Source organism: Coffea eugenioides, chromosome 10 (genome assembly GCF_003713205.1).
Source record: "Coffea eugenioides isolate CCC68of chromosome 10, Ceug_1.0, whole genome shotgun sequence".
NCBI lineage: Eukaryota > Viridiplantae > Streptophyta > Magnoliopsida > Gentianales > Rubiaceae > Coffea > Coffea eugenioides.
Genome location: NC_040044.1, coordinates 4,578,391 through 4,598,966, shown reverse-complemented (window position 1 = coordinate 4,598,966; position 20,576 = coordinate 4,578,391). Strand labels below are relative to the sequence as shown.

General features: G+C 35.7%; 4 protein-coding genes across 6 annotated transcripts; 1 reads left to right on the top strand and 3 right to left on the bottom strand.

Annotated features, from left to right (window-relative positions):
- Positions 1-564: 564 nt before the first annotated feature.
- LOC113750069 (isoflavone 2'-hydroxylase-like) lies at positions 565-3,809 on the bottom strand. Its single transcript, XM_027293990.1, has 2 exons — positions 2,603-3,809; positions 565-845 (listed from the first exon to the last, which is right to left on the bottom strand). The coding sequence occupies exons 1-2, from the start codon at positions 3,497-3,499 to the stop codon at positions 597-599; spliced, it is 1,146 nt and encodes a 381-aa protein (XP_027149791.1). The 5' UTR covers positions 3,500-3,809; the 3' UTR covers positions 565-596.
- Positions 3,810-7,895: 4,086 nt separating this feature from the next.
- Positions 7,896-9,702, bottom strand: LOC113750210 (isoflavone 3'-hydroxylase-like). The gene is made up of 2 exons (XM_027294186.1): positions 8,815-9,702; positions 7,896-8,507 (listed from the first exon to the last, which is right to left on the bottom strand). Exons 1-2 carry the CDS (start codon positions 9,700-9,702, stop codon positions 7,896-7,898), a joined length of 1,500 nt encoding a protein of 499 aa, XP_027149987.1.
- A 554-nt stretch (positions 9,703-10,256) lies between these two features.
- Positions 10,257-12,679, bottom strand: LOC113749045. 3 transcript variants are annotated; one of them, XM_027292686.1, is made up of 8 exons: positions 12,412-12,679; positions 12,073-12,296; positions 11,901-11,997; positions 11,737-11,808; positions 11,389-11,609; positions 11,229-11,298; positions 10,739-11,033; positions 10,257-10,652 (listed from the first exon to the last, which is right to left on the bottom strand). In XM_027292686.1, exons 1-8 carry the CDS (start codon positions 12,524-12,526, stop codon positions 10,574-10,576), a joined length of 1,173 nt encoding a protein of 390 aa, XP_027148487.1. In that variant the 5' UTR covers positions 12,527-12,679; the 3' UTR covers positions 10,257-10,573. The 3 variants fall into 3 exon arrangements, with proteins under 3 accessions (XP_027148487.1, XP_027148486.1, XP_027148488.1); XM_027292685.1 differs by having other exon boundaries at positions 12,073-12,299; positions 12,412-12,678; XM_027292687.1 differs by having other exon boundaries at positions 12,073-12,299; positions 12,449-12,677.
- A 3,392-nt stretch (positions 12,680-16,071) lies between these two features.
- LOC113750118 (agamous-like MADS-box protein AGL104) lies at positions 16,072-19,268 on the top strand. Its single transcript, XM_027294056.1, has 10 exons — positions 16,072-16,378; positions 16,534-16,587; positions 16,743-16,758; positions 16,877-16,938; positions 17,061-17,088; positions 17,210-17,271; positions 17,493-17,592; positions 17,917-18,062; positions 18,198-18,427; positions 19,042-19,268. The coding sequence occupies exons 1-10, from the start codon at positions 16,194-16,196 to the stop codon at positions 19,146-19,148; spliced, it is 990 nt and encodes a 329-aa protein (XP_027149857.1). The 5' UTR covers positions 16,072-16,193; the 3' UTR covers positions 19,149-19,268.
- Positions 19,269-20,576: the final 1,308 nt, after the last annotated feature.

The window sequence follows — 20,576 nt, the reverse complement described above, 5'->3', positions numbered from 1 at the left end:
GTAGTATGATAATCTGATGTTGGGATTGTAGGGGTTGAAGTGATAAAGTCGCTATCTGTCTTGTTTCCCGCCTAAAGGGTAAAATTGTAAGTACATATTTTTATTTTTATGTCTTAAAAGTTTGATGGAAATTAATAAGGGTTATTCAGACTTTTGGCTATTTCCGTTACTTATAAGTGACAGAAGTTAGTGTGAGGGAGGAATCTGTTATTTGGTCAAATCTCAGGGATCGATTCGTTATTTGGTCAAACCTCAGGGGAGGTAAATGTAATTAACCCTTTTTTCTGTTTTCTTGTACAAATCTTCTTGGGTTCGGGGCAGGGGGAGCGGTGCGTGGGTCGGAAAAGTGTAGGGTTGGAGGTTTTTACATTTCAATAGTGGCACTAAGCCACTAGTTAGCTTACCTGTCATCTACTAAAAAAAAAAATATTGTACCTAGAGTTTGGAAGTCCGTGTTTTTTTCCAGCACAAAAGTTAAAATCGCCGGAGTAACAAAATCTTGCAGTTGAAAACTAGCAAATTTCTACAAATCTCGAGAAATTAAAGCACAGAATCAATGCACAAGTTCACGACAGCAAAGCAGAACCAAATAATTATCATGGACCAAATAATGCCACATGAGGCACCAGAATAGGGGCCACCGGGCAAATGCGCAGTGTTTCATTAATAATTGCATGAAGATAAGGCAGCTGACCCAAGTCCGAGTCATTGATAAGCCTTGATTGGCCAGCGTACGCGTCAATTTCTTGCTGGGCTTTCTTTAGAACTTGTGGATTGTTGAGCAGGAGGGAGAGTGCCCATTCCATTGTTCCAGATGATGTGTCGGTTCCTGCTGATAACATTTGCTGTTGACAAAATTTGCATTATTTTCTGCATGTAGTATTAAAGGTAAATATTGTGCTACTCATTTTCCTTTTTTCCTGCACGTCATGATTCAGTATTACAATGGGATTGAATTTTTTATACTATTATCTTGATTCTGGAAATAAGATAGAAATACAAAGGAAGGGATAAGAGGAGGGGTATGATAATGTTAGAACATTTATCGTGAGCAACCCTCTTAGTATAAATAGTATTAGACGTAGATAGAATTATGGGATAATTTTAGAAACTTCCCCCGAGGTTTCTGACAATCTCACTGAAATTTTCAAAATATCGGAAACCACCCCTAAAGCTAATTATCTAGTAATAAATCAGCCCAATTCAAATACAAAAATAATATAAAATTGGTATTAGAAGAGAGAAAACAATTTAATTCCATAGCTACCCTCAAGTTTTGCATTAGATAGTTGATTTACTACGAACAATATATATCTATTTTAACTTTATCAAATGTGAAACGGTGTAATTGTTACCGTATTCATATAGCGTAAACAAAATATCAGTTTACTAACTCCACAACAAGTTCAGCAACTCAAAATCTTATCTACATATTGCATATGTAATATCATACTATTACATCTGTTATAATACATCAATTGCATAATCTCCTCCAAGAAAAGCAAAGCATGTGAATCCTACTACAACCAACATTTCGATTTGAAAAAAAAACCCATTTGTTGAATAATCACAAACAAGAAAAAAAAAATTATCATAATTAAAAGGTTTTTCAATTTAGTAGTGTATAACCAACAATCTTTATGTATATTTCATACAACACCAGTACCTAATTTTGATGAAAATAAAAGTAACAATTAGGATAAAAAAGAAAAAACACTATAATTAAATACCAATCATCAAATGGAGCAGATCATATAGAACATAATACAAACTACATAACGTCATATTTTCTTTTTTTTTGTTTGATCCAAACTATTCTTTTTCACTTGTAGTGTCACTATTAAGCATGACCATCAAGAATTACCTTAACAACTGCAATCAAATAATAAAAATTTCCAAAATTTAATAGCAGAAAAATCTTAGAGGCTGATCTTGAAATTTTCACAATTACCAAAATTTTGAGAAAATTTTAAGAGCAAATCTCCTTTTCAAATCTCCTAAATCCTTAGATATACCTAAAGAAGCTCTATTTCTCTTATTCCACAAAAAACACTAAAGTTTGAATCATTGCTTCTACTCGCATACATCAATTATCAATCATAGAAAGGTGCCTATATATGGCCCCCTTTTTGTAATGGCATGTTAGAAATTTTTTAAAAAAACTTATAAATTGTCATCATTTCTGTTAAATCTAGTTAATAACAGTTTAACTAATCATGTGAACATAATTGGGAAATACCTCTTAAGTTGTATGGGTAATTAAGTCATTCCTCCATGATTGATGTGACAATTGGACCCCAATGACCTAATAGGGGAGGTTTATGATATTTTAGAAACCTCGGAGTAGGGCAGTGAAACTGTTAGAAATCTCAGGCAGGTTTCTGAAACTATCCCTAGAATTATTACGTGTAGGAAACATAGCATTACAGCACAATAAAAAATGCAAGGCAACACGGAGATGGTACTAGTGCAATCAAACTAGCTTTGACTTAGATTTTCAGACTCAATCCTTCATGGGACTGATCCCAGACAAAGATCAGAATTTCTGTATGCTTAACAGACGGATGGATTAAGATATCGAGAGGATTAAATAGTTACTTACCACAATCATGCCTTTGACGATCTCATCAATGTAGTAGTCGGACTCGGTCTGTTGGAGGGACAAGAGAACGTCTATCATTGTTTTGTTGCCCTTCTCACTGTCGGAACTCCTCACGGTTCTTCTGTGTTCTTCAATCAAATCTTGCAAGAATTGATCCCTCTTCGCCTGCAAAGTCTTCAGCTTGGTTTCAAGCTTCTGCTGCCCAAAAAACTTCAATAATGGAATATAATCTGCTATGTTTGTCGCCCTACTGAGTTGAAAAGTCTCTTTAACTATCTCTTTGAACCTTGCGGCTTCCTCCTTGTTCTGGGCATCATTGCCGTAGTATCGCTTTCCTGCAATCATCCTCATCATGATGTTAAGTGTCAGCCCAAAGAAGGCCGATTTCATCTCAACCGTGCTAGAGTCACTAGCTTTAGAGGCCTTTACAAGGTACTTGATCAATGAATGGACCTCGTTAACACGGATGCTCGTGTAAGCTTGAATTCGGGTAGCAGATAAGATCTCCAGAGTAGCTATTCTTCTCAAGTTGCGCCAGTGTTGGCCATATGAGACCCATCCCAGAGTTGTATAGTTGTAGCCAAGGTGTTTTCCGGCGAGAAATCGGGGCCTGTTAGCGAAGATTATGTCATTCTTGGTGAAGCATTCTTCTGCAGCTGAGGGTGAAGATACAAGCAGGACAGGCCGAGAACCAAAATGAAGAAACTGTATTGGACCATACTTATCGGAGATCTTAGCAAGCCCTCGGTGGAGTGGTTTCTGGATGAGATGAAGATGGCCAATTATGGGTAAGGACAGAGGTGGACTTGGTGGGAGATTCTGGAACTTTCTGATGATTTGATTGGTAAGTAAATACAGGAAGGGAAAAAGCAGGAGGTAGCAGTATGAAGCATCCATAGAGATCGAGGTTAAATCCAAAGTGTTGGAATGATACTTATGCCGTATGCCTATTTTATCTAGTAATTCATTATTGTTATTTCAAGAATGTATCAGTAATCAAGATTCAAAACTCCTTTGACGTAAGGGATACGGCCCTCTCATTCTTGAATATTAGTATCTTATCTGTCAATGATCTGCTACTGATACCCATCCTTTACTGCCTCCTTGCTTTGCTTATATTTTTCTCCTTTCTTGGAGTAGCGTCGTATATAACCGGCTTGTAGCTTTGACCAGCTTACATTACAATGGAATCAGGACGGCACGGGCTTTTTCACATCCTTGAGCTGCAAAAATTATGGACCAAGTGAAGGTAAAATATAAAAAGTAGTGGTAAGCCAACGTGGTACGCACGCACTACAGTGGGAAATCCTCTGTTTTCCTCGTACACTCGATTCCCCAGTGGTGCAGGTGGCAAAGAACATTCCCAAAACACCAGGATCACAACTCAGAAAGAAGGTTTACCATTTCTGGGCGCGGCCTGTACTTTGCCAGCAGCGGTTGAACTCTTGGCATAGTAAACCCAGCTCCTTCGCTCATTTCCACCAATTCTTTCCCGATTAAAGCATTGAATGAGTGAGCCCAATGCCAACCTCACAACTTGTCTAGCTAAATTTTCACCAAGACATGCTCTTTGACCATACCCAAATGCCATAAACACGAATCCCCCAAACGTTTCAGGCTTAAATTTCGTGGGTTCTTCCCATATATTGGGATCATGGTGAATTTCGTGGATTCATCAAGATTTGTTTCGTGGTTACCAATTTTACATATCGGGCACTAAGATTGCATTTTTTTTTCTTTTTTAAATATTTTCTTCGATAATATTGTGTAAAATCCACAACTGTAGGACTAACATAAGAGATTACAAATATTTCGAACTACAACTAATCTACAATTGGTGGGATAAATACTAAGACAAAATTTAGAGAGACTCACACTTTGATAAGTATCGAATCCAAGATCTCCAAATTCTAAAACCTCAACTTTGTAGATCAACCTCATCCACTTTTTTTTTTTTTAAATGTAGAAACAAGGGATAGCATGAAAATTTCTAATCTTTTGGTTTGTATATGGTTTCCATCTATGTAACAAATTAGTTCAAAACAGGTCCTCAGCACATTTTCGAACCACTGGGGGCAGCCTGACAAACAGCTTTGACAACTACAAACACTCAAAGGAGTTTACGGTAAACTTTTTTGCATTTATTTATTATGATTGCAACTTAATAAACAAAACGTATGCACAAGCATCCTCTGTTTCCTCAATTCATATTTTCTCTTGCAGACCAGGAGCCACAGGAGGATGACAATTCTCAAACACTTGGATAACAACTCCGAAAGACGGTTAAAAGATAAATCAAACTATTTGATATTTGAATCGAGTTCAATTTGGTTAGAGTTCATTCTAATTTGATTCGCTAACTAGTCAAATTAAGATTGAACATTGTTTTATATTTGATAACACTCAAATTAAATAAATAACTCGTTTAAACTCAGGAAAATAATCAAACAAACTTGGTTTGATAAATATATAAGTCAAATTTAAATAAAATTACAAACTCACTAAAATAATCAATTAAACTTAACACTAGGGTATTTGAACTTTGTATTGGAGGAGTACTTACACTTACTTATCCAATGTAATATTCTAAACAATTCCTTGCTGTTTCAGTAATATAGGTTCTAGGGATCAAGACGCCTTCAGCTTAGGCCATCTTATATCAGCTGCTATCCTGCAATCTAAATCTTGTGTTAAAATTTGGGAAAATCGTTCAAAACGTCTTTCACATTTTGTAAAATATATTTTTCGTCCCTCGCTTTTGAAAATGTAATTTTACGTTTCTTACAAATTCGCATTGTTCAAATTTGGTCCCTACTTAGGTTTTCGACTAGTTTTTTGTAGGAATTCACCACGTGTCTTGCACGTAATCATATTTTAAGAGCAAAATTGTCAAATCAAATTTGATATAATTAAATTCATAATCCCTCACATTTCATAAAATAAATTTTTTCGTCTCTTACATTTCACAAAATGAATTTTTTCATCCTTCACATTTTTCAAAATGAATTTTTTCATCTTTTATTGATAATGTGTGTGAATATTTTTTTTAAATCCATATATATATATATTTGATTTCACCTGAACAGTACGAATAGCATGTGAAATCAAATAGAGATATATTACATACTATTCATACTATTCAAGTGAAATCAAATAGATATATACATGGGTTTAAAAAAATTATTAGTTTTTCACTTATATTCATTTTTTTTATTCAAAATTTGAAAATAAAGAAGATATTTAATTCTAAATATTATCGAGTGTTTATATCGAATTAACTTTGGACAGAAAAAATAAACAAAAGAAAAGTATGACAAAAAGAAATAAGTGATTGGCACTTTCAAATTTTAAAGCAATCACAAGGCAAGTAATTCAACTGTTGGTCTTAAAAGTGTCGAGTAAAAATTTAGATTTAAACTGAAATTTGTTAGCACAATTATAGAATTCATGTTTGGACCCATTAATTAGATGACCTTATTATACAACTCAATAAATAAATTATTACCAAAAGAGAAAGGTCACAAATATTGAATAGGTTCAAATGGTGAAATCATATAAATATATACATGGATTTCAAATAAAATTATTAGCTTAAAACCCCTATATATATCTATTGAATAGCATGTGTATAATTACGATTAACACGTTTAAATGAAATCCAATAAAGATAAATTACATGTTATTCGTACTGTTCAGGTAAAATCAAATAGACATATACGTGGGTTTATAGAAAAAAAAAAAACCTATTCATGCACATGATTAATGAGGGATGAAAAAATTCATTTTGAAAAATGTGAGGAAAGAAAAAATTCATTTTTTGAAATGTGAGGAACGAAACAATTCATTTTGTAAAATGTTAGGGACGAAAAAATTCATTTTGTGAAATGTGAGGAATTATGAATTAGATTATATAAAAATTTGATTTGATAATTTTGCCCTTAAGAAATAATCACATGCAAGTCACGTGGCCAAAAACTAGTCGGAAACTTAGGTAGGGATCAAATTTGGTCAATTGGATTTATAAGGGACGTAAAATTATACTTTTAAAAATGAAGAATGAACAAAGTCATTTTGTAAAATGTGAGGGACGTTTTGAACGATTTTCCCTTAAAATTTCATATAACATGCGATTGACAAAGATCCTTGTTTATCTATTGCATTTTTTTTGCTTTATTTTTTTTTTTCCCGTTGCGGTCGTGACCTGTCAGACGGAACCGGTAGTGTGGTAGTACTGAACCAGATATAGCGGCTTTCAGCATTTTTTTTATATGAAAATGGAGTTCCGCTCCGCAGACAAATATTTTTTTTACTTATCTTTGGTTGAAAAATGCATGGACCTTGTAACGCCTGTTTCCCCCGGGCGTCGAATGGACCATGCGTACATGCACACTGGACTAACTATAGAGTAATTATCAGCAAAACATAACCACTGGACCAATGGCTCAATGGCCACCAGGGAGGGGTTTAAGTCCCTCCTTGAAATGTAGGTGAGAGTTTAAATCTAATCTGCAGTGAAAAAAATTTAAGAGTTATGTTATAGTACTCCCTGGTCTAATTGGATCTATATACCCACTAGCCCCCTATCACAGCCTCTTTAGACTCCTCTCCCTCATCCCTAGATTAGGATAGAGTAGGTTATACAAATGTATTATTGTTGACAAAAAAAAAAATTATTAGCAAAACATCACCATTGAACATAATTATCCGATTCAGAGCAAATGTTCAATTTAGCGGCTTTGAAACCTCAAAAACAAGATTTTGATGATGTTTGAAAAATTGTACAATAGGGGTGCTTTTTTGCAGTGGGCAACCTCCTGTTGAATGGGATTTTTTCAAAGCTGATAAACTTGATCAAAATTTAAGTTTTGCTTGCCTCGCAGTTATAGAATGCAAGAAAGCTCTAAATTACAGAATGGCAGGACCCTGTAAATTACAACATGCAACCAAAAGCATCTTACATATAATTTAAATTTGATCAGAATTTTGGGAATTTCTCATGCTTGGCAAAATTTTGCTTCTCCGTCGATTGAATTCTGAACCATTGGTTAACAAATAATAGATACACACATGAAAATGCTGGATCTTTGGAGAAAGCAAGAAATTAGAGTAAACCCTTTGCTTTTTATACTTTCTTGCAGCAGCACAAAGCGAAGTTAAAAGAGATAAAATAGTAGCATTAAAAGTTAAAACATACACGTACAGAGAGACATCCTCTGTTTCCTTGTTCACTTGTTTCTCCACGGTCGTCTAGGTGTTACAGGAAGAAAACATTGTCAAACACTCAGATCACAACTCAAAGAAGCTTAACCATTTCAGGGCGTGGCCTATACTTTGCCAGCAGCGGTTGAGCTCTAGGCATAGTATGCCCAGCTCCTTCACTCATGTCCACCAATTCTTCTCCAGGTCTTTCCCACTCAAAGCATTGAATAAGTGAACCCAATGCCAACCCCACAACTCGTCGAGCAAAATTTTCGCCAGGACATCCTCTTCGGCCAAGCCCGAATGGCATAAACTCAAATCTCTCTCTCTCTCCTTCCAAGTTCATGAACCTTTCAGGTTTGAATTTTGTGGGTTCTTCCCATATTTCAGGATCATAATTAATAGCCCAAAGGTTCACTAGGAGCAATGTCCCACGAGGGATACCAAAGCCTTCAACAGTACATTCTTCGGATGATTCATGCAGGGAGATAAAAGGGGACACAGGATACATACGAAAAGTTTCGTTTATTATTGCTTGAAGGTAAGGAAGCTGGCCAAGGTCTGAGTCAGTTATCAGCCTTGATTGGCCTATTTGAACGTCTATTTCTTCTTGCGCTTTCTTTAAAGCCTCTGGGTTGTTCAGCAGAACTGACAGTGCCCATTCCATAGTTCCAGATGTTGTGTCACTTCCCGCCGATAACATTATCTGCACATAAGATTAGACGAAATTTGATTTATTATCTCTATAGATATCGGATAAAAGGCAGTTTGAAATGCATTCACTTCTTTGATCATCAAATGATACATGCTTTTGAGTTATCTTGATTGATTGTTAAAAGCTGAAAGAGCAGGGATGTTAATGCCATGCCTATGAACTTATGATCCTACCCTGGAAGTATGATAGCTAGCTAGCGCTTGAGGTGGATTCTCCTAGGTTGTTCATATACTTGATTTTATGGAACGTTGGCACTTTCGAGGGACTGATCTACTATTCGCCTTAAAACCAGACTCACCTGAACCAAGCCTCTGATGATTTGATCCGTATAGTACTCTGGTTCGGTCTCTTGGAGAGATAAGAGAACATCAATCAGTGTCTTGTTCTCACGATGGCTGGCGATGCTTCTGTGCTTTTCAATCAAATCTTGTAGGAACTTTTCCCTCTTCATCTGCAACGTTTTCAGATGACTTTCAAGCTTATTTTGCCCTATCCACCTCAGTAGTGGAACAAAATCCGCAGCATTTGTTGATCCGCTGACTTTAAGACTCTCTTTAACCATCTCTTGAAAGCTGGTGACTTCCTCTATTTTTCCTGAGCCATCACCAGAATATCGTTTTCCAGCAATCATCCTCACAATAATGTTCAGTGTGAGTTCGAAGAAGGCTGATTTCATATCGACCATGCCCTGGTCATCAGCACTAGCGGCAGCGGCCTTTAGAAGGCGCCGAATCAACAAGTGAACCTCCTCAGAACGTATGCGCGTAAACATCTGGACTCGACTACCTGATAATATATCAACGGTAGCGATTTTTCTTATATTGCGCCAGTGTTGACCGTACGAGGCCCAAACCAGAGTTGTATAGTTAAAGCCAAGGTATTTTCCCGCGAGGAACTTGGGCCGATTTGCGAAGACTATGTCATTCTTGGTGAAGCATTCCACTGCAGCAGAGGGTGAAGATATGAGGAGGACAGGGCGAGAACCAAAATAAAGCAAGAGAACTCGGCCATATTTACTGGAGATCTGAGCTAATGTTCGATGGACTGGATTCTTGATGAGATGAAGATGCCCAATTACAGGTAAAGATGGAAAAGGACTCGGTGGGAGATTATTGAATCTTTTGGTAATCTGATTGGTGAGTAAATACAGCAAGGGTATGAGCAGAAGGTAGTACGAAATCTCCATTGATGCTTTGGCCTTATGCTTTGGCCATCTTATATTATATCAGCTTTTTGTTCTGCATCTTGTATTTAACTTAAAAATTGTCAACGACATGCGACTAGAGTAGATGCTCGTTAAAAATTATTGTTTATTTCTTCTTCTTTTTTTGTTTTCCATCTGGCGGTTGTGGCTGGCGAGTTAGAATTTGAGAAGGTACGTAGTACCCAGACAGGTATGGCGGCTTTGAGTGCTTCATATGTTAAATGGAAGTCCGCAGACAAAGGTTAATCAATGTTACTCAGCATTGTTAATGTTTTCTCAGTATTTCTAGTGGGAATGCTGTATCATTTGCTGCAATGGAAGTCCACAACAAAAATGATGCTATGATCCCTTCCCGGTGGCAAATGTATCATTTGCCGCAGCAGATACCATTTCTCTTTTAGTTTATTTACGAGCCTCGCAGTAGAATTTGCTTTCCCTTCCTCTCCAGGATCAGAAGCCGGGAGCAAATTGCCTGTTCTCCAATTTCCAAGCAAACGTGCGTGCAAACTTAGAGAGCAAGAAATACTACTCCATGCTCAGGCCAATTTCGCCAGTTTCATTAATCTCAAGTCCATATGTTGGACATATTTTTAAGAGCGCCTAGGCTAAAATCCTTCAAACATCAGCCAGAAATTTGTACTAGGAGATGGTTGGAAGATCCAATTTTATGGAAATTCAAGCGCAACACTCATTGGGATTTGGGCATGCCCAGAATAATTAGTTGTGCTATAAATATCCCTTTTCATTTGGCATTTCAAGGGGTAAAAGGAGACTGGCTTCAACGTGAACCAACAACGAAAATAGTTGCTCACAACAGCAAATTTCATGAAATATTTCAAACGAAAGGCAAGTTCTAAGGGATAATAACTTTCCTCACTTTATGGATGAGCCGTCGGCATATTGGACACACCCTGGTTTCCCCCTCCATGATCCTGCAAAATAGTGTATCCTTGAATTAACTCCAAATATTCAACATTTCATAAGGGACACACTAGTTTTTGTTCAACCAAATATTTACCTATTAGCACAATCTTGGCAAGTAGCACAGTGGCCGCAGGGAACAAAGAAGCAGTTTCGTGGCATGTCATAGCAGATGACACAAATCTTGCCATCATATAGGTCTTCTGAAGAGCTACCCCTGCTTGACTCCCTGTCTTCTTCATCAGTTCCGTATGGCAATCTGAAGACTTTCTCAGGCAGCAAAGGTTCAGTCTCAGCTGCAACTCTCGTTACAGGATGTTCTGGTTCATGGTTCTCCTCATTACATGCTCCCAGTAATTTTAACAGCAGAAAGAAGCTAATAACAATAACACCTGGAAGATTTCATTGGTAAGGCTACAATTAGTACCCCTCCAAATAAATCCACGCAGACCATTTCCAGGTGCCCAATATCGCAAAATCCGAATGTAAAATTTGTAAAACTTGAGAGTTGAGATGCACTCACAAAATGTCAATTGTTCTAATACCAAAAATACATGAATTCAGGAGCTTAGTCAATATGGAGTTACCTAAAATACAAATGTAGGCAAGAAGACGAGCAACGAATGAAAGCTCAACATGCCATTGGCCAAGATCTCCCTGCATTAATCCAATAAACTAGTCAAAACTTTAGTTTCAGTAGGATTTGTTAAACACAGACATAGCAACGCCATGGAAGAGATTTCTCACATTGTTTGGAGTAGTCACTACTACATATTGGGTAATTGGGAAAAGAAGATTGAGATGGCATCTCCCGCTTCCTGTTGAACACATGCTCTTTGCTTTTGTGCTGTCGTACATTTTGGAAGAAACATTCACATGCATTACCACCATGATGCTTCTAGGATTCAAATTAGTGATGCCGATGCAGTACCTATCATCTTCTTCAATGACATATTCAGCTGCTTTACCTGAACTTAATCACAAGTATAAAAAACCAAATGTCAAACCAAATGTACTTCACACCTGAACACTACCTATTACATGTTCTTTCATTGAATATTTTTGTTAGGAATACAAAGTCAGAGAAGTTATTACCAGCTGTATCATAATTAAAGAGGTCAGCACCTAGAGAATTTGGTGGCAGAAGGGTCTCATATTTCCGCACCCCTGTTTTAGACATTAGTTTAAATATATTAAATTGAGCAGGGATGGGGGATTACTATTACTCTCAGAATCAGAACAAACTGCAGTATGTCTACCTTTACTTACTGATACATCAAGTTGATTCAAACTAGTTTTCTCTGCTTCCAGTCCAAGCTGAATTCTTGAACCTTTATTCAACCACAGCGAGAATCCCTGACAGAATATTCCACAAGATAAAATCTCTTTCCATAAATATGGGTGGAAGTTCAGGTTCTGAAGTGTTGTTACCTTATGACTGTAGGATCCAACAATCATATAATTTGACACACTCCAACTCTCTTCCAGGCTCAGCTCAGGCTTCTGCGAAAACCCGTAAAGAACGACTCCTTTCCTATCAGTATCTGTGACGTGAACTTGCTTCACAAACACAGAATTGGCCTCAAATAATCGCGACGAGCTAGGTCCAAGCAGCATGTCACAATCCCCATAATAACCATACCTCATGCTAATTGCTACTGCAAAATAAATAAACAAATACATCATTCAATAGAAGAAAAAATATGCAATTCTCGAGAACAAAGCCTTATTAGGAAAAAAAAAAAAAAGAACAGGGATAATGTTACATGCCACAAAGGCAAATTGATAAAGGAGCAAGGAGACAAACACGAGTCTCTTGGCACCGCTGAGAATACTGATGACGAGGATGATGATTGCTTTGTGCTGCAAGAACTGATCTGTGCATATTTTTTTTCCCAATTTGGTTATTAAGATTGTAGAAAACTGTAACAGTTGGTGATATTGACAATGCGGAAGAAATGGAGTTTGTCTAAGACTGAGAGGAGAGGAGACCAGTCGCTATGGAGGAGACCAGTTGCTGTATTACTTGCTACTCTACTAATCCTTCTGTGCTTATTTGAGGCGGTAATGATATTGACACTACCTATTTTTGAATGTTAGGTGGCAGTGCTTGTTACGACTTTGTCATTGCTATAGCCTTCCAGCTACTAACTTATTTCCTTTTTTTTTCACACACGGGGGGTATCCGGACTTGAGATGTTCTTGAACTTCTTGCTGTCTTTTTCGTGTCTTATTTGGTCCGACTTCTGCCCTTAGGCTTTGGGTCAGGCTCTCAACCTGGAAGTGGATCATCATATTCATCACGAAGGACCAGGAGAGAGTCTAAAGTGGGCTAACACTAGTATACAATTGGGGCTGGGCTGCATTAAACCCAAACACTAGTATACACTAGTCACGAAATTTTGTGTACTGCCTCCTAAGTCTTTTTGCTCACGAAATAACAGAAAACAGTGGGCGGAACTAAGAAAGATTACTCAAATGATTGTCTGAATAAATAGTAAAAACAATTCATAGTGAAAATTCAATTATAACGTTTTAGAAGTGGAAATTGATAAGTAAAAATAATTAAAGTTGTTGCCGATTCCAAAAATGAATAGTACCTATTATAATCATTTAAAACTTTAATTATGTTTACATTTACTTTTTTTTTTTTTTGGTATTATTAGAGACTCTAGAATTGAAGAAAAGAGAAAATACATAGGATTTAGAATCGAATCTCACGATCAACTAATTAATGTTTTACTCCAGACATCATCACATTCACATTTTTGGATTCGGAACAGGTATAGTTAAGATTTACGTAGAGTTGTGCAGTTCTACTAATATTATTTTGTTGTGTATGTAAATTTTAGTCATGCTAACATGTCTATAGCTATACACTCACTTTAAATATATTTATATATATATATATATAACAATTTTCATACTCCTTCCGTCCTAAATGTTAGAGTCATTTTTGGGCATCCAACTTTTTTACGGAGACATAATAATCATTACATTTAGATGATGCAGTACGATACCGGTGAGTTTATATATGTACTCAAAATACTCCCTTATTAAATGTGCATTGAAATTTTAAAAAATTACTTTCTCAAATGACAGAGATTGAAAAGCATGTATGTACTGTATTAATTTTGGAATGGTGATTCTTGTTTTAGGAAATCAATAAAATAAAAATATGATAAGTATTATTAATGGAATGGAGGGTTGACTGTATTAACAATACCAGTATGCCTGCTGAGCTGAGGCGTGGATTGGGACATTTTGGGAGGGAATGGGTGAAAAATGCAGAGGTTTGTGGTATATCGTGGAAGCGAGAGCGGAGTTTCAGGTTTGAAGAAAACGAGGAAACGGAGAAGACGCGTCCAAAATCCGACCGAAACTTTTTCTCTGTTTGCGGAATTCGGCGGCTACCTCCTCCCCCATTCTTAAGCAAGACGCAGGTGATCGGTTGCGTAGGCATCCACCTCCTTATCTTCGCCTTTCCAAACAAACCGACAAATCCCAAACTCAAAAACTCCATTTTGCAATTAATCTGCCCCTGGACCCTCGCTCGCTCTCCCACATGTTTTGTTATCTACCAAAATACCCTTTTCTAGAAAAATTTTTCCCGATCCCCTGAATTATGACTTTTTTTAAAAAAAAAAATATTTAATAGGGTTCTTCTATTTGTGCAATAAAACATTCGGAGCATACTATAAAATGTAGAGAAGTGGTTATTCCTTATTGTAAAATTTTCAAAAAATGTTTTATCTTAAGTGTATGCAGCGAGGGAAATAAATGTAAACGTTTTATAATAAACTCGTCATCCATTTTTCTATATACTTATTCTATACATTTGCAATACATAATGGACAAAAAAAAAATTCTCAATTTACTCTTTTTCACGAAACACATATTATAGGCTCTTCATTTTTAAAGTAATTTTGTGATTTTGTTCATATGTTTTCACAAAAAAATAATAATAATAACAAGATAGAGTACTATTAATTATCCTTTTACTTATTAAAAATTGAATTAATTTTTTATACACTAATAGTACAGTAATTTTGGATGTATGCCATATACGTATGATATGAATTCATATTATATGGCATAATTTAAACCTATTAATGTGAAAAAAATTATACACTGACAGTGTATAAGAAGTTATCTTTAAAAGTTTTCATTGCTCAATCTAATATTGATTACTTTTAATAACGTTTGTGCATTTTAAACTAATTTAAAATTTAAAACACATAATGGCTAATAGTTTTAGAGACCTCGTGGCAGAATTTCTAATTATTATCAACTTCGTGCTTGATATTAGTCTCTTGTACCGTTGTAACATGGTAATTATGGACACGAAGTTCAACTCTAGATGCTTTAAATATATATATATATATAAGTTCAACTTTAGAAAAAGAATTTCTGGTAAATTTACGTAAAAGAGCAAATTTTGACGTGCATCGGAGTTGTGTTGCTCTTTATAAGGGATCATGTGAAGTGTTTAACGAAGCAAACCCTATACAAAGACGTGACGTACCTGCAGACTTTTAGCTTTGAATGCTAGGCCTATTGGGATTGTCATTTTTTTTTTCAAAAGATTTATATATTTTTTATAAATATATTTTTTAATCAATTTTTTGTTTCATATATATTAAATCACTATAATATATTTTTTTATAAAAATTTCAATAAAAATAGCAATATAAAATGGCTCTAAATTTTCCTATTTACTAGCATCTTGTGGGCTGTAGCTAGTGAATCGCTCAGCTGGCCTTATATTTTCCCTACTTAAAAGAGCTGGCCTCCGGCTAAGATTTTCCTCACATATGAAAGGTTAAAACCTGATGCTTACCATTTTTTCAAATGTCTATGAGAAAAATCAAGCAAACAACCAAAAAGAAATGGTGTCAATAAACAACCAATCCCCAATCCCTCCCCCCTCCTTTAAAAACAAGAAAATAGTGAATTTGTTATTAGGAGTATTCTACCTCTGCCTCTAGTCCATATTTACGTTGTAATTACCCTGGCATTACTTGATTTATTATACTTTTTTGTCAAATTTATTTATCACTACTCCTCTATTACAATCTTCATTTCTTTCTTCTTCTTTTTTTTTTTTTTAAAAAAAAAAAGAGAATTAAGTTCTACTAGAATATAGTCACTCTCTTGAGAAGATCCTTGACAGCTGTGGAAACTCACCGCTAACTTTATCTCTCACCCTCTCGTCATCTTCTGAACAGCGGCCTAACGGTGCCAAAAAGCCCCTTCCGCTCCGAAATTTGTTACTACTTCTCTTAGCTTCTCTTCTCATCCCTCACTTTCCAACTTCTTACATCAACTGTTTCGCATATGCAGTTAATGACTTTTTTATCTATGTATAAACAAAAGTACTAGGATACTAGCATAATTTCAGGTTCCATTTAAGAGCTGGCAGGGACAGACTTGATCCTGGCTGCGATTACTACCATATTTGGCTTCCTTCACAAAAAAGGGCTTTCAAGTTTCAACAAGTTTGACAGAGACGTATATTTTAGAGGAGAGGAAACCTAGGAGGAGGGAAAAATATGGGAAGAGTGAAGCTCCAGATCAAGAAAATCGAGAACACAACAAATAGGCAGGTGACTTTCTCAAAAAGAAGAAATGGGCTTATCAAGAAAGCTTATGAACTTTCTGTGCTCTGTGATGTTGATGTAGCTCTCATCATGTTCTCCCCCTCTGGAAGACTCAGCGTATTTTCAGGAAACAAAAGGTGTTACTCCTCAGCCCTCACTCGCGTCCTTTATAAATTTCTTTCTGTATATTCCTGTTAAGTCTTTATTTTAGTAACAAGTATATACAAAGTTTTCAACATAAAATGATCTGAATGATCATATTGGTCTATGACATGTATCGGATTTGTGGAAGCCTTGAGGAAATTATGGCACGATATCTGAATCTTCCGGAGCATGAGCGAGGACGGTAAGGAACTAGCTATAGCTTATTGATCATTCTTTATATACTCTGATACCGTCTCAAATGGTGGTTATTTTTTTTTTCCCGGTTTACTTTTGATTGTTTTGTCGGTGGCCCCCTCTTTATACGGATGCCTTTCGTCTCCATGCAACTCTATACAGGCTGCATAACCAAGAGGTATTGTGGGCGGATACTCCTCTTTAACTAACTAACTAGCTTACAAATCTGTGAGCTCAACAGGGATGGAAATTTGGTCGCAATATTGACTTGTTTGAGTTACCATGTCGATTTGTAGTATCTGGAAAAAGCACTTGGCAAGTTGAAATCTGAAGCAGACAGAACTAATCAAGATGTCAGGTACCACATATGCATCAAGCAATAGTTCATCTTTACTTGTGAATTGTGATGCTGATAAAAAAAATATTTGGTTGTTACACATTCAGTTTATATTATTACTAATTCTTTGTTTTCGTATTCAGCCCAGTAAGTGTTGACTCTCAAATTGAGGTAAGAAGCTCTTGGACGAAATGGTACTGCTTGATCGAGCTCATTAATGAGCTTGGATTAATTGCACTCCAGCTTCCTCGTATAGAGAAAGTGACTGCTAATTAGTTAAATGGACTCGCAGGAAATTCAGCAAGAAATTCTTAGGTACAAGTCCCAAATGGAGGATATGGAGAAAAAATTGAGGTACTAGCAGTAATCAACTAATGTCACTTCATTCACTAGCCTCTAGAGTCTAGCCTACAGTCTCTAGTAGTTTCCAGCTAGCAAGAAAACTGTAAAAGTCATCTGCACTGGGTCTTTTTTTTTTGTTGGGGTCCCCTTCTTGCGGCAATAACAAACTGAACTCAAAGATTTCAGTATAGTAGCAAGCTCCACTGATGAATTTGTAAATTCTTGATCATCAGAATTTATGAAGGCGATCCTTGGGAGATCAATGCGATTTGTGAGGCTGAATACAGGGAACAAATTCTTGAGGAGACTCTGAATCAAGTTCGAGCACGCAAGGTAAGCCCGAGCATTGTATTGGAATCCTCATTTCTCCACTAAAGATTAGCTGTTGATGACCTTAGTCACTAGAACTGATCGTAGGCTGTGTATTTCATGAAAATAGCAAATATTGGAGGAGAAGTATACCTCCCCACACCTACAAACTCCCCAGATCTTTTGATCGATCTATAAAATCTAAATCTTCACTTGTTAGTCACATTTATATATGTGGTTTTTCTAATATTTCCATGATTGTCGAAAGAAGATCCTCGACGGTACACCCTGTGGAAAAATCAGGGAGAATAAGCGCAATTCACTCCTTTTTTCTTTTATCATTGGCAGGTAAATTTGGCTCAACAAGCAGCACAAGTAAATGGGTTTACTACGAGAAGTGCAAGCAGTTTATTGGATTGGTTTCCTCATCAAAGAGACCAAGATCAAATTCCAATGCTCAATTTCTTGGATCCCACAGGGCTTATTCCTCTTAGGTGCATGCTCATTTTAACATAGTAAAAAACTAGCAGTAAATAAGGTTGAAAACACTAGTTTTATTACGTGACAGTGCTATGTATACCTAGTAGCTTCTTTTTTTTTTTGGTTGTAATTTTTGTGCGTTCTGGTAGAGCTGGGCAAGCTGATCAGCGCATAGAGAACATGGTACCTGCTTCCTTAACTCTTCCTCCTCAAAGTCATTTGGATACAGCAGCAGACATGCAGCAGCAGCTGAATGATCATAACAGTCCAATCAGCAAGATCGAGAACGACCCACAAGTACTACAACGTCCCCATGATGATCACTTTGGACAAATCATCGACGTAAATCTCTCGCCATGGACGCACCTGTATCCAACAGGTTGGTAAATATTCCTAAGGTTCCATTAATCTTCGTCTTCAACTCAAAGATTACTCCCTGATTTCAGATCAACTGCAAATGATTCCCTAACGATCAAGTTTCAAGGCTCTGTTCAACTAAAGCCTTGAAAACTAATAGGGTACTATAAATAAATCCGAGTGGAAGTGCATAAATAAAGACAATTCGTACCATCGTGGATTTTTGGCAATGTAACCAAGTGGTGTTAGTGTATAAATAAATTATAAATCCACCTAAAGCGATGGTCACATTCTCGGATTTATGTCCTTGTTTTGACGTTACTAAGGTTTGCAGGTAACTAATAGGGTGTGTGTAAAACTTTAAGGTGCAAAAGTCCAAAGTAATAGTTTGATGGTATAAAGTGAAAATGATATTAAAAAGAAAAATACTTGAAGTTGCAAACTGCAACTAGCCTAAGTTTTCAAGGACAAAATAGGTCTTGGTGTTAAACAATTCTTTTCTTCATTTTTAAGAATAATTAAACATGTTCTTTTTCAAATTATTATGTAACTAAGAAAGAAACTACATTTATTCATTTTAAACTACATTTATTCATTTTCTTCTTCTTCTTTTTTTTGATTTTTGGTTTTTCTCAGGAACTGATCCGTTTCCAGCTGGACAACCCAGAGAAGGAGCACTCTTGGAGCTGTTCTTATCTCAGCTTGCTCCTGTAAATCAAGATCAGCTTGATAATCTCCAGTGATTTGTTTGTATTTAGTTTTTTTTTTAATACTATTTTTATTTGATAAGCCTTGTAAGGATTTAGAATTGTAGAATATTTGAGGTTTTCATTAATAGTTATGTATAAATAAAAAAACAGAAATAGAAATTGAGGGTTTCCAGTGAAGTACACATGCAAGTATTTAAAATTTACAGCAAGCTCGCCGGCTTTGTCAAACTTCTTCGTCACTATAATCAGCGCTCTCATCTAATGGAGAAGATTTTGTGTATTGATTTCTGCCGAATCTGTTTAGCCTCACAAGCTAAAACATACTTCAAAAGAGTAATCAAAGATTATGCTTAATTTTGTATTGTACACTTATTCGTGCCTCTTAAACTCCAACCATTCAAAAATTTCGGATTTCGGAGTGAAAACTAAGAACTACCAACTGCGACGAACCAGCAGGGACCAACAGGACCTTTCGAAACTTTGTTTTTTTTTTTTGGTTTTGCTCGTACACTTTTTCCAGTAAGATTAGATCATTAGATTAAAAGACTTCATGCGATTTTACATTTTGTCGGTCTATGCTTTTTCTTTGGTTAGATAGGGAACTAACGACGTAGAAATAGGATTGCATGGGCGATGAAGTATCCGCTGTTACCCCTTTTTGCATGGATTAATTCATTTTAGGGTTAAAAGCATTGAACCCTCTAAATTTTACACTCAGTCTGCACTTTACCCCCTTAACTCAATAAATAGGCACTTTGTTCCCCTCCCCTCCCCCCCTCCCCGCTTTATATTTTAGGGCAAAAGTGCCTCTTCTATATTAATTATTATATTATTTATTTTTTCCTCATTTGTTGCCCTTTTTCTACTTTTTCCTTTTCTTTATAGTTTTTATTTTTCTCCCTTCTCTCATGTAATCAACTACTTTCTTCACTTACCTGTTATTATTAATATATTAAGTTTAATCTTCTTAAACTTATTTCAATTCTATCTTTTTTACCTTTTGTTATTGGAAGTTATAATGATCATAAGGTCTATGTTATTAACAAAGGATATATTTATATATTATTTAAATCAATACATCTAGAGTTTAGAATAAAATAACTTTTAATAACAACATTAATGAATTCAGATTGTAAAAAAATAATGGTTAATCAATCATACATTAAAAAGTAAATAAAAAAATTGGTTACTTTATTTTTGGGATATTTTTAAATATTAAGTAATTTAATGGTACATCCTAGTTTGCTAATATCATTTTAAATAGTCAAATTGCTAGTAATATACAACTTTTTATTATGATAGGTATATATTAATTTTTTACGCTATACAATTTATCTTGAATTTTCTAATAGTGTAAATAAATAAAACAAGAATAAAATTATAGGTAAAAAGTAATTAGCATACAAATTAGTAATACTAATAGGAAAATTAAACAAAATAGTGATATGACACAAGTGAAAA